Raw genomic sequence first — 11409 nt, 5'->3', positions numbered from 1 at the left:
GAACCCACCCACCCGTTCTCAGAGAAAAAAAAACAAAACAAACTTTAAAGTGAGTCGAAACCAGCGTGAAATCAAGGCATTGTAGAAAGTTGAAGAGTGGCCACGAAACGCCGCCGCCGCCGTTTCACACATTCGGTTATTTGGATTGAACAACCCCCAAACACACACACACACACACACTCACACACAAACATACAACCCTCTGAACAGAGGACTCTCATGTGGATGCCAACCCGCACGGCTTTTACAGCAGTTACTCCAAAAAAAAAAAAAAAAAAAAAAAAAAATGCCTCCTGTGTGTCTTTCGGTCAGGGTGACGTTGGCAAATAAATTAATTAAAAAATAAATTAATTTAAAAAAAAAAAAGGGGGTCAGGAGGGGAGGAGGGCTCCCCTCCTCATGGTAGGGTTCCCAACCAAGGCGCCTGAGAGGAGAAATAACGCAAAAAAAAATAAAATAGTTGAACGGCAGCCGGGACCCGTCTGGAGCAGAGGGTCATTTTCCAGCGGGGAGAAGAAGTACCTTCTTGGTGTCTCGTTCTTTTTCATGATTTTTCTTTTTACTGATTTTCAGCCATTTCTATCCAATCCACAGAGCGAATCTGGCGAGTTAAAAGTCGCCGGCCCTCTGCTCCAGAGCTCCTCCGCCACGTCTTGGAAGGGAGACGGAAGTCAAAACGAGGGAAGTGGACGAAAAAAAAACAAGAAAAATATGACATGGGATAGAAGTTTGACCTTGCTTATACTACGGATTATGAGCGGTTAATAAAAGCCTTCCTAAACGCAGCGTCCGTATTTAAACCTGCAGCGAAGGAACAGCAACAGACACAGCAAAATGCATATAGCCAAGCCTTTTAAAGACAAATTACAGTGCTATGTATAATTTATAAGGAAGTTGATACATTTTGCAATGCAGTGTGCCTCCTCCCTAAAAACCGTCCGTCTGCTCCTCTTGCAGCGCCTTCACCTCCAGGCCTCCTCCGGCGGTCGGCGCCCCCGCCGCCCCGCCCCGTCTCCACGACCCGCGCGCCAAATCGCCCTCACAACCCCGAACGCTCGAGACGCCGCGGGGAATTTTAAAACCAAAAAAAAAAATGATAGGATAAAAAAAAAAAAAAAATGAAATAAAATAAACGCCCCCCCCCCCACTCCGTAGCTGGAAGTCCGTTCTGCTGTGGGCGACGGGTTTCGGAGTGCAGTGTCGGGGTGCGATCGCTCCGGGTGACGTGCACCACACAACCTTTGGTTAGTAAAGGTGTTAATGGCGTCCTAAGACCACGACTTCCTTCCTTTTTTTTTTTTTTTTTTTTTTGTTCATTTTCTGTCTTTTTTTTTTTTTTTTTTTTTTTTTTCAGCCTTTGGTATCGAAAAGTCCCCCCCTCCCTTTCGCCGCCGCCGGTGCTCGGACCTGCAACCTAATCGCCGCGGGCGGGCAGGTGAGTTCTGCTTCCTTGGAAAGTCTCCGTTGCGCTGCAGGCTTTCCCCGCCGCTTCTTCTCGAGAGGATTTTTTTTTTTGTTTTTTTTTCTCATTTTATACTGTTTTTTTTTTTTTTTTTTTAATCTACTTCTCCCGACACCAGTCCCGCCTTTTACCCCGACTCAATCATCTCCGTCATCTCCGTTTTTTTTCGGTGTAAGAGGATCAAGAGCGGCTAAAAGTTTCTCTAAAAGCTCGTCCAACGTCCGTTTTTTTTTTTTTTTTTTTTTTTAAATTGATTTATTTATCTTTAATTCTACCCTCCTCTGAACATTTCCAAGCCCTCACGCCTTCCAGACAGACCGGCACTCAGAGCGAGGAGCTACTTTTCCGCATCGGTGTTGTTTTTGTTTTGTTTTGTTTTTCCCAGGGAGAAAGAAATAAAGGCGGGAACAGAATGAAAACGTGTTGGGCGGGGGGAACGAACGCAGGAAGAGTAGTCAACAATGCCATTTTCTACTCACCAGAATCTTCTGAAAGGAAAAAAAGGACATCTCTCTTGCATCTGCAGAAATCTCTCATTGATTTTTAGCAAAGTGAAAGAACTGGTCAGCGGTCCGGCCCACCCCCCGTCACTTCTTTTTGTCCTTCTGTTTTTTCTCCGGCTTGCGGTTCTGCTCGGCGGCGGCGGCGCCGCGCGGCATGATGAGCACGCTGCCGTCGGCGCTGTACTGGAGCGAGAACTCGCTCGGGGGGTAGGGCCGGCCCTCCTCGTCCCGCAGCTGAGTGAACACCTCCTGGTACAGGCTCTGCATCTTCTGCTTCATCTGCCGGATGGAGCGGATGAACTCCATCTTCTCCTTCAGCAGGCGGGCCTTGTCGCGCCTCAGGTCCTGCACGCCCTGCTCCAGGTTGATGATGGTGTCCAGCTTGCGCTTGCGGCAGTTCTGCGCCGCCATCTTGTTCTTGCCGCGGCGGCGGATGTCGCGGATGAGGGCCAGCTGGGCCTCGCTCAGGTGGTGCTTGGCCAGGAGCTCGTTGAACTCCTCCACGGGCAGGTTGATGATCTTGTCGTTGGAGAAGGGGATCTTCATGGCTCGGGCCCGGCGCTCGTCGCGGCTGGAGTGCTTGTCCAGCAAGTCCTGAGGAGGCTGCAGCTTGGAGGTCTGCTTGTCGCGGACGGTCTTCTTGCTCGGGGAGACGGGCAGCTCCGGGCGCTCGGAGAAGGCGGAGGAGAGCGGCAGGTTGTAGGTGTGGTTGTGGCCGATGCTGTCGAGCTGCGGGAGGCTGTGGAACTGGGAGGGGTCCTGGTAGCTCATGCGGCAGAGCTTGCTGTAGCCGGGCTGGTAACCTCCCACCGCCCCTTCCTCCGTCTCGGCGGCGGCGACCTCCGAGTCGGTGCTGTAGCCCACCGCGCCCTCTTCGGAGAAGGTGGCGGACGTGGAGGAGGAGGAGGCGGCGGAGGAGCAGGATGTTTCGGAGCTGCTCGGCGAAGCCGGGCTGCGGCTGGAGTCCAGGGAGAGGCCCGAGTCCGAGTCGAGCTCGTCCTCCAGCTGCGAGGCCTGGGCCTGGCTGAAGCCCTCCTCCATGGCCAGGTCCAGGAGGCTGATCTCGTCCAGCATGGATTCCTCCAGCAGGGTGCTGAAGGGATCGGGCAGGACGGGCGCGGCGGCGCTCACGTTGTTACTGGAGCTGTTGACGTGCGACGGGAGGAAGATGCCCGTCAGGTTGGTGGCGCCGAAGGTGGAGTTGACGTTGGTGGAGTTGCTCGAAGACACTCGGAGCATGGCGGCGCGCGGGGCGAGGCTGGCGGCGTCCAGCTGCGTGTGGAACACCTGGGGGAAGTCCTGGCTGCAGCTCGGCAGGGACGCCTGGTGGAGGCTGACGTCCTGGTTGATGGGCGCCGGGTGAGGGGACAGACCGAAGGTTCCCGCCGCTGCCGCCGCCGGCTCGGCCGTCCCGCCCGCGTCGCTGCTGGCGTTGGACTGGGGGGACGTGTCGTTGACTTCCATCGCCTTGGGGGGGGAAAGAGTTTATTAGCTCCTACGTCACATTTCAAAAAATGCGCAGAAACACGGGTTCGGCGTCTGCGGCCGACCGTCGCGGCGCAGGATCGCAGCGATGTGATGAAAACCGCGGAGAAGCTCACGTTTCAAAACAAATGTTTCGACATGAAGAAGCGACTTCTCCCCGACCCCGCCCCTGGCGGTTGCCACGGTAACGGTCAGGATACCGCGCAACCGTGGCCTCGTTTGTTACGCAGCTCCTTCCCCTCTGAACGTCCCCCTCCCCCCGAACCGTATCATGCGCCGGTTCGGTGTCTTCGGCCCGCGTCTCGACGGCGTTTAATGTTCCCGCCGCCTCCTGGTCCGTACCTGGAGCTCCATGATGGCCATGATGTCCTGCCACTGCTGCTCCAGGTCCAGCTGCGGCTCGGCGGGGGGGAGCTGCGGCGCCAGGGGGAGGGCCTGAGATGTAGAAGGAACCTCCTCTCCGGAGACCGCTATCACGGGCGTGGCGACGGGGGCCGGGAACTAGAGCCAAACATCAGAGCGGTTAACTCAAACCTGTCTTCGCCTGGCGCCGGGACCCGACGGCCTGAGCCCGGAGACGCCTTTACCTCAGACTCCTCTCCGAAGGGGAAGGTGGCTTCCAGCAGCCTCAGGCATTCCTGAAGAGACAGTGACGTCTGTGAGCCGAGACCTGGGAGCTGGGAGACCATATGGAATGAAAACACTGGTTGTTTTCTGATATTCACTCGCGCATTCATTCGTTCATTATCTGCTCCCCTGCACTCGGGGGTGCCGGAGCCGGTCCCGCCATGTGGAGACGCACATTCACTCATTCACCACTGGATCTTCCGAAACCTTCCTGCCGGAGGAACCCGGTTGCCGCGAGGCGGTAGCGCCAACCGCGCCTCTTTTCTTTTCTCAACGGGAGGACGGTCACGATAGCGGACGCCACATTGGGACCGACGTGTTTTTGTCGCACAAACTCTTCCTCCGAAGGGCTGGGCTCCTCCGGCCCAGTCATAAAAACAGAATAATGTGATATGTAAAAAAAAAAAAACAGCTGTGCATCATGAGCTTTAATCGGTCAAGACGTTTTTTTTTTTCTTTTTTTTTTTCTTTTTAAACCATGCTGCTGGTACCAGGACTGGGTGAACAATCGTATTACATTTACAGGAGAACGCTGCAGGCGCACGCATAAAAAAAAAAAAAAAAAAAAAAAAAAGTCTTTGTGACTCCAGGCAGAGCAGCGAACATCTGATAAATGTCTTCTAACGATGTAACCTGAGTCACCGCGTCGGGCCCAAGACCACGGCGTCGGCCGGAGGATGTTTTGCTGCGCGCAGTGGAGATGAAGAGGCCCGCTCCTTTTACCTGCTGAGGTTAGCAGATCGCGGCAACGTCGGACGCCGCTTGTGTTTCAGTGAGCGGCGTCGAGTTGCGGTCCCGCGGCGTGGGTGCGGTGGGGGAGGGAACTGTTGTTCCTCACAAATCCTCACTTTTATGAAGAGTAGAAAACAGAACTTAGCTTGATGCCCCTCCTCCGGCGGGCGTGTCAATCCTAAACACGGTTTGGTTTGACAGTGTAGCGAGTCACAGACATTGGTGTTTACGTTGATGCTTGTTTTCTTTGAGATTTTGGGGCTGCAGGGAACGACGTGGGTGTGGTTTGGGGTGCAATGAATTCTGATTGTTTTTTTTCTACTTGTGCGGCACGGCTGTGACCAACGACAGCTATTGCTCATGAAACAGATGCTTTACCGTCACCCGGGTCTTTCCCTGACTAAAAACACAACAATATAAATTATCGGAAATCAAAACAAATAGCGATATTTCCCGACCGATCCCTCAAGTGAGCAGACAGTGGTGTTAGCCTGGGCTAGCGTGGGTTAGCCAGGTTAGCCCGACGACTTCTGTTACCTTGCTAGGAAAACTCGCGCACCCGACAGCGACCAGAACATCGATTTACGCATTTTCACACCCAGGTTTCCATATTTTGTTGGGCTTAATGAAAAAACACGGAGGCGGCCTTTGCTCTTCCTGCGCTTCGTTAGAGGCCTGTTGACACCGATGGGCTCTCTAATCCATCATCCGCAGTTACATTAAAAAAAAAAAAAAAAAAAAAAGCGTCTCCAGTTCTTTTGTTTTGCTTCAACCACATTTATTTCCAGATTTTGGCCGCGGCCTTTGGATAACGTTGTAGATTTCTATTTCTCTGGGCCGTGGAGGATGACGGCCAGACGAAAAACAAAAATGGGCGTCGGTTCAGTCGAGCCGGAATCTCAGAATCGGATCGCGGATGCGACGAACCCGTGGCGCGACAAAGGCCCCCGGCTCCTGAATAACGTTGTGTTTTAATCCTTTCGTTATGCCGCTGGACTCCAATACGGCCCATTAGTCTCTGTCAAATCATTAATTCTTTAAATGTCACTGAATCACTTTGCCGACGTGGGTGTTGATGAAATATTCTGAAGCTCAAAGTCCCACGAATGTCACACGGAAAGAAATGTTCGGAGGAGCGAGCAGGACACAAACCGTTTGGTACAAAGACTGCAGGTTTTGACAGATGTCGGACTAGTTAGATTAGACAGAAAGAAGAACGTTGACAAGTTAACGTTTGTCATAAAGTCTGATGCTTCCGAGGTGCTACGTTTCATTTCCCGCTTCTCAGCAGCTTCTTACGCCGACTCCACCGGAGGGAGAAAAAAATAAAAAATCACTAAAATACGCAAAGCATGATGGATGCGCGTTGGATGGATGTGTTTTCATTTCGAAATCCCCCTTGTTAAACCCCTGTCATTTTAAGCTAATATTACAGTAAATTATTTTATATTTTTTTAATATTCATTCATTTTTCAATAAGAGATTGTGCTGGGATTTGATGCTAAAAAAGGAAATGAATCCCTTCCTATCTTCTGAACTACATAGGATGGATACGGGACGACGACACACATGGTGATATTGGTAAATATCACACGACGTTCCAGATAGTGGTTGGATGAGGGATCTGTGGCCGACACCTAGGTGAGAAAACGCGCCAATTCTTCTTATTGATTTTAAAGCCAATCTGTCGAAACCAAAAAGATGTTTAACTTCGCCGTCGGGTGGGCGTCCCTTTCCGTTTCGGCCGGGTCCGAAAGGTCGGGTAATGTCAGATTTCTAGGTCGACGTGCCTTGAGACTTCCTGAAGGTCGGCTCGCCGACATCGCAACCTTTCCCCGAAATGCGGCGGCGGCGGACACGCGAGTGCTGCTCGGCTCTCCGCGGGCGGGACCAACCTGCTCGGGGATGCTCTCCCCCGTCTCCCCGTCCACGGGCTGGGCACCTTGCAAGTTCACGCCATTTCTCCAGCTCTCCTGCTCGTCGCTGGCGTCTTTGCTCTCGGGCGGGCTGGGCTTGTCCTCCTCATTCTCCTTCTGACGGTTGCTGTAGTTGAACACTTCTCTGCCGGCTCCAAGGTCGATGTCCTGTCGCCATAGGATGTCAATCAAGTCAATGTCCTGGGAAAACACAGCGCAGCCATTGAGGAATGGTTCCCCCCCGTACGCAATATCCAGGTATTAGAAATATTCAATCACAACGTCGCCAGACAAAAATAGATCCCGTCACGCCGACTATTTATTCGAGAATATAGCCGGCCTCTTTTACACGTGCGGGTTTGCTTCTCGTGGCGTCGAAGGCCGCCGTTATAGCCAGAGGAGGCCGGCGAATCGCGTAACGGAAACGTGGTCAGATGATACAACCGTGACATAAACACTTCGGCACGGCGGTCAACATGTGACCAGGGACGCGTCTCGGCTAATTGCCGACCCACAATGACTTTGTGTGACAACACTTCATCGATACGACCCCGGCGTGTCCGTTTCCTTACGCAATGTCATCTGGACCAAATAACAAACGGCGGTGCGCGGAGATGTGCGCCGTCAAAAGAGCGCAAACTTGGGAGCCCTGTCTGCTGTGCATGTCAAACTCCAGTTAAGCAGCTGCAATGAATGCAACTCAACTTGTTGGGACTAAAAATAACATATATAGAAGGGAGGGGGGGGTATGGGTGTGGAGCACGGATGAAACCATTGCATAAGTACTTTTTGTTGTTACTTGTAATGTTCATTTCAAGGCAGTTGTGTGAATTTGGGAGTTGGATTTCTTAGTATTGCTCATAGTGGTAAAACACGCGTTATTCAGATTGTGTTTGATATCGCTCAAAATCAATACAACGTGACTTTTCAAAGCTTAAAACCAACACGGAGATGTAGGAAAGGGGTTCTGGAGACAATGTCAAAAAAAAAAGAAGGTTTGCCTCGTGTCTAGCTTCCTCAAATTGAACGTTTAATCTCTCTTCTGAGGAAATACGATAAAAATCTAGCCTGTCCGGTAAATGTAAAACAGAGCGGCCGGCAGCGCGAGGGAGGTACATGGAAACCGCCGGGTGCTCATCGGCAGGGAAAAGCTGCAGCCGGGGCGTACCTCTTTGGTGAGGTCGTCATTGCCGTCCCTGCGGTCCTGCTCCTGGTTGCCCTCTGGGGCCACGGCTCCCAGGCTGCTGTCTGCTGCGTTCAGGTTGTACGTGGATTCAGATGCTCCGCTTCCTCCCCTCATGGCCGGGGTAGCGTCAAGGTTGTTAACGTCCTCTAGGCCGGCCCCATTGTCCAGGGTGATGCTGGGGCTGGACTGGCTGCCAGCGGACACCACAGTCTCAGAGTCGCGATGCACCAGCCAGGTATTGAGCTCGGTACTGGGCACGGAGAGTCGATCCAGCTGGCGCACCTGGTTCAGCAGCCGTCGCGTGGTAAAGAAATGGTCAAGGTCCACACTTTTTGGATGGATTCCATAGCCGTCCAGCGTGTTGCGCAGGTTGTGAAACTGTGTTTGGGTGTAGGCTGAGCTCGGGCCCAGGATAATCTCTCTCAGTGGGGGCAGCTGATTGCTCAGATAAGTGTCAACGTCCACCCGCACCCCAATGAGACTCAGAAGGATGGTGAACTGAATCAGGCCCTCTGTGAAGTACTTTTTCAGGTAAAGCATTTCTTTACAAAAGGAACAGGAGGTGAAAGTAAAAAATAAAAACAAAAACGGGGCCAATGAGCTCGGGTCGATAATTCTGCGCTCGGACGAGGAGGCTGGGCGAAACACATAAAAAATATCTGAAGGTGCCGGGGGGAGAGGGACTTCGGCGGATTCTTAGGAGTTTCGGAGATGTTTACAATCCCAGACGGGGTTTCCGCTGCTGAGACAGTCCGCTGTGTGTTCAAAGCTCTGCTCTTCATACGCTTCTCATCTTCCCAGTCCTGACACAAGTGAGAAATGACAAGTTAATCGCCCCGTTTCAAACTGCATTGCTTTACCACACACACACACACACACACACACACACACACACACACACACACACACACACACACACACACACACACACACACACCCCTTGTTGCAGCCCTCGGCCACCATTGTCTTACCTACCTACATTTGCATGAAGCACATGTTTAAGGGAGGCTAAAAAAAAAATGTGAAAAAAAAAAAAAAAAAAATAGGAATCAGGACTTGCTAGCCCCACTGCAACCACTCCATCCTCCCAAGACGGGAGAGGGGATGTAGACTCGAACCGCGCAGTGGGTTTCTTTTGTCGGGGACGAAGGAGGGAAGCCGTTAGAGCATCACCCCACCCTTGACAGGACAACCAGGACTACGGGGTGCTGCTGAAGGTGAACGGGGGAGTCGAGGAGGCTCGCCGGGCTTGCTGGCTGGCTGGCTGGCTGGCTAGCAGACGGACGAACGACAGCGTCGGGTGGCAGGCAGGGTCCCTCCCTCCTTTCGGAACAGCTGCGCCTTTCTTCGTCCTTAGCTGTTAGCTAGCTACGACTTCCCCGACGCGGCTCTCGTATTCGGCTCGTCGCCTCGTCGTCGATCGAGGATTCCGCATGTCACCGCGCCGACTAGTTAACTTGTGTCTCCGCTACCGCACAAAAGTGACAGGTACCCGTTACTGGATTATCAACTTCCGCCGTGGCTAGCATCAAACAATCTCCCTAGCAACAAGTGGTGAACGGGTGACTGACGGATCCGGCGGCCAATCGCGAGGCACGGCCGCGTCGACGACATATGACTCCAGCTGTTGGTAGCCAATGGAAATGCGGGGTGGGCGGGCTTAAACGAACGATCAACTTCTATTGGAACCGGGGATGGTCTTAACCACGCTAGCCTCGCAGGCTAGATTGCGGCTAGCTACAGGAAACGTTCAACTAACTAAACTTTGACAAAGTGACTCATGCAACACACACGACAAATCACAACAAGCCGCGATTCACCCACACACACGACCGCTTCTTACACGAACACGACAGAGTTAGCTTAGCATCTGTAATCAGTGCAATCCGCGTATCGGCGTGCGTATTAGTGAATCGAAAACCCCTCTTGATTCAATACTTACGCACGAAGATAAAAGCACCTATGTCTCCATGACCCCCGGAAAAGTCCACTAAACACGGCAGATAGTCCTACTTTACAGAAAACTTCCACGGAATTGCCCGATGTGGCATCCTCCAGCCTTTCCTCATTGAATGGCCCACCATGACTTGCAGAATCGCTAGCTGGCCCGGCTAGCTTAGCAGCGCCGCTTGACACCAAAACACGCTTTCGCACAGAGCATGCGTAGAACATTCTAGTAGCAAGCTTTCATCAGCCGACCAAAAATCCCCCAACGGTATTATTGTATCGCCGTTATTATTATAACACCGGTATTATTACATCCCCGGTTGTATAAACTTGTCTTTTGAAACATTTATCATTGAGTAAAGGGCGTTTGGCTCTCGTGGAAAGTCAAAAATCCACTTTAAAAAAAAAAAAGGTTCAGGTGACATGGTTGAAGTCTGTGCCACCTTTCTAATTCTAGTACCAGTTATTTTCTGTGTGTTTTTTTTGTTTTGTTTTATTTTGTTTATTCATCTTACCTGCTCTTGGAAATGTGTTTATTTACTGTTACGTCTTAAGACCGCGTGCACTCCAGTTGCTCTGGGTGAATATGTTTATCGGTCACCTTGATTTCAAAAATAACAACTCCCAGGGCAGAAACCTGAGCTTAAAGATATCGTAAAAACACAGCTCAAACGCTGTTACACGCCGGTATCGACGCACGATTCACTCGATAAAAGACCATTTATTTAAATAGTGGAGAATGTTATTTTTCCAGTTTGTTGTTTGGCGTCCATAGGTTCCCCAGACTGACCCCTCCCATGATTTAAATAAGGCTCCTGTGGTTGAAACTATATTTAGTTTTAGCTTACATAACATCGAAACGACTGACAGGTGCCACGACTTACATTGTTGAACTAGTTGGCGCTTGTCGGAGAGGGGGATTTTTTATTTTGGAAAGCCGTGCCGCAATTTATCCTAAGCAAATGGCTCGAATGTCATAGATAAACCATGTTTTCTGGTTATTTTTGATGAGATCCAATGTAATATTTCAGGGAGAAACGTCGTTATCGGTCAGATTTGTTGTCATGGTGTTAAGATTTGAGCAGAAATGATATCAGAGGAGGAGTTTGGAGTTTTGACATAATGCTCCCTTGCTTTGTGATGCTAGATTCTGTTGCTAACAGATATTTGTGCATGTCCATGTCCATCAATTGAAAGATTACAACATGAAAAGAGTTAAAATGAATTGGAAGCAATACAAAATTCATTCGGTCTTGAAGGGAATTCAAATATAACGTAGTAGCGCCTGGTAAAACTATTTTAGATCTTGTTATCCAACATTCTTACATGAAAGGGGTTAAAGTTGAACGTCTGCTGAATTCTAATACAAACAAAGTTCTGCACATCAGAGTTTGTGTCTGCAAGAGGGAGGGGAGAGAGAAGGAAAGAAAAAGAAAAAGAGAGAGAGAGGGAGATTGCACCATCTTTTAAAGAGCCACTGAATTTCATTCCCAGCCTTTCCTGTGATTTCAGAGTTGAACCAAAGCAAAACTTGTTCATAAAATGCAAATG

The 11409-nt window shown here is 50.8% G+C and overlaps 1 protein-coding gene across 7 annotated transcripts; it reads right to left on the bottom strand.

Moving 5' to 3' along the window:
* Positions 1 to 1686: 1686 nt before the first annotated feature.
* nfe2l1b (nfe2 like bZIP transcription factor 1b) lies at positions 1687 to 10052 on the bottom strand. Of its 7 annotated transcripts, XM_086139980.1 has the most exons (7): positions 9854 to 10051; positions 8887 to 8919; positions 7894 to 8714; positions 6705 to 6926; positions 4038 to 4127; positions 3793 to 3951; positions 1687 to 3432 (listed from the first exon to the last, which is right to left on the bottom strand). In XM_086139980.1, the coding sequence occupies exons 3-7, from the start codon at positions 8449 to 8451 to the stop codon at positions 2050 to 2052; spliced, it is 2412 nt and encodes an 803-aa protein (XP_085996106.1). In that variant the 5' UTR covers positions 8452 to 8714; positions 8887 to 8919; positions 9854 to 10051; the 3' UTR covers positions 1687 to 2049. The 7 variants fall into 7 exon arrangements, with proteins under 7 accessions (XP_085996106.1, XP_085996107.1, XP_085996104.1 ...); XM_086139981.1 differs by lacking the exon at positions 8887 to 8919 and having other exon boundaries at positions 6705 to 6893; positions 9854 to 10052; XM_086139978.1 differs by lacking the exon at positions 8887 to 8919.
* Between the last annotated feature and the right edge of the window lie 1357 nt (positions 10053 to 11409).

This window comes from Fistularia commersonii, chromosome 32 (genome assembly GCF_037954325.1).
Source record: "Fistularia commersonii isolate RoL2024-O1a breed Wild chromosome 32, RoL_Fcom_v1.0, whole genome shotgun sequence".
NCBI lineage: Eukaryota > Metazoa > Chordata > Actinopteri > Syngnathiformes > Fistulariidae > Fistularia > Fistularia commersonii.
This window is presented reverse-complemented; position numbering and strand designations above follow the sequence as displayed.

Excerpts from the sequence above, each read along its gene's own strand:
- nfe2l1b (XM_086139980.1), bottom strand. The coding sequence starts at position 8,451 with ATGCTTTACCTGAAAAAGTACTTCACAGAGGGCCTGATTCAGTTCACC. Across the intron at positions 4,128-6,704 it reads GGGAGAGCATCCCCGAGCAG|CTCCCAGGTCTCGGCTCACA; the intron begins GTTGGTCCCGCC and ends ATGGTCTCCCAG. Across the intron at positions 3,952-4,037 it reads CCTTCGGAGAGGAGTCTGAG|TTCCCGGCCCCCGTCGCCAC; the intron begins GTAAAGGCGTCT and ends GTTTGGCTCTAG.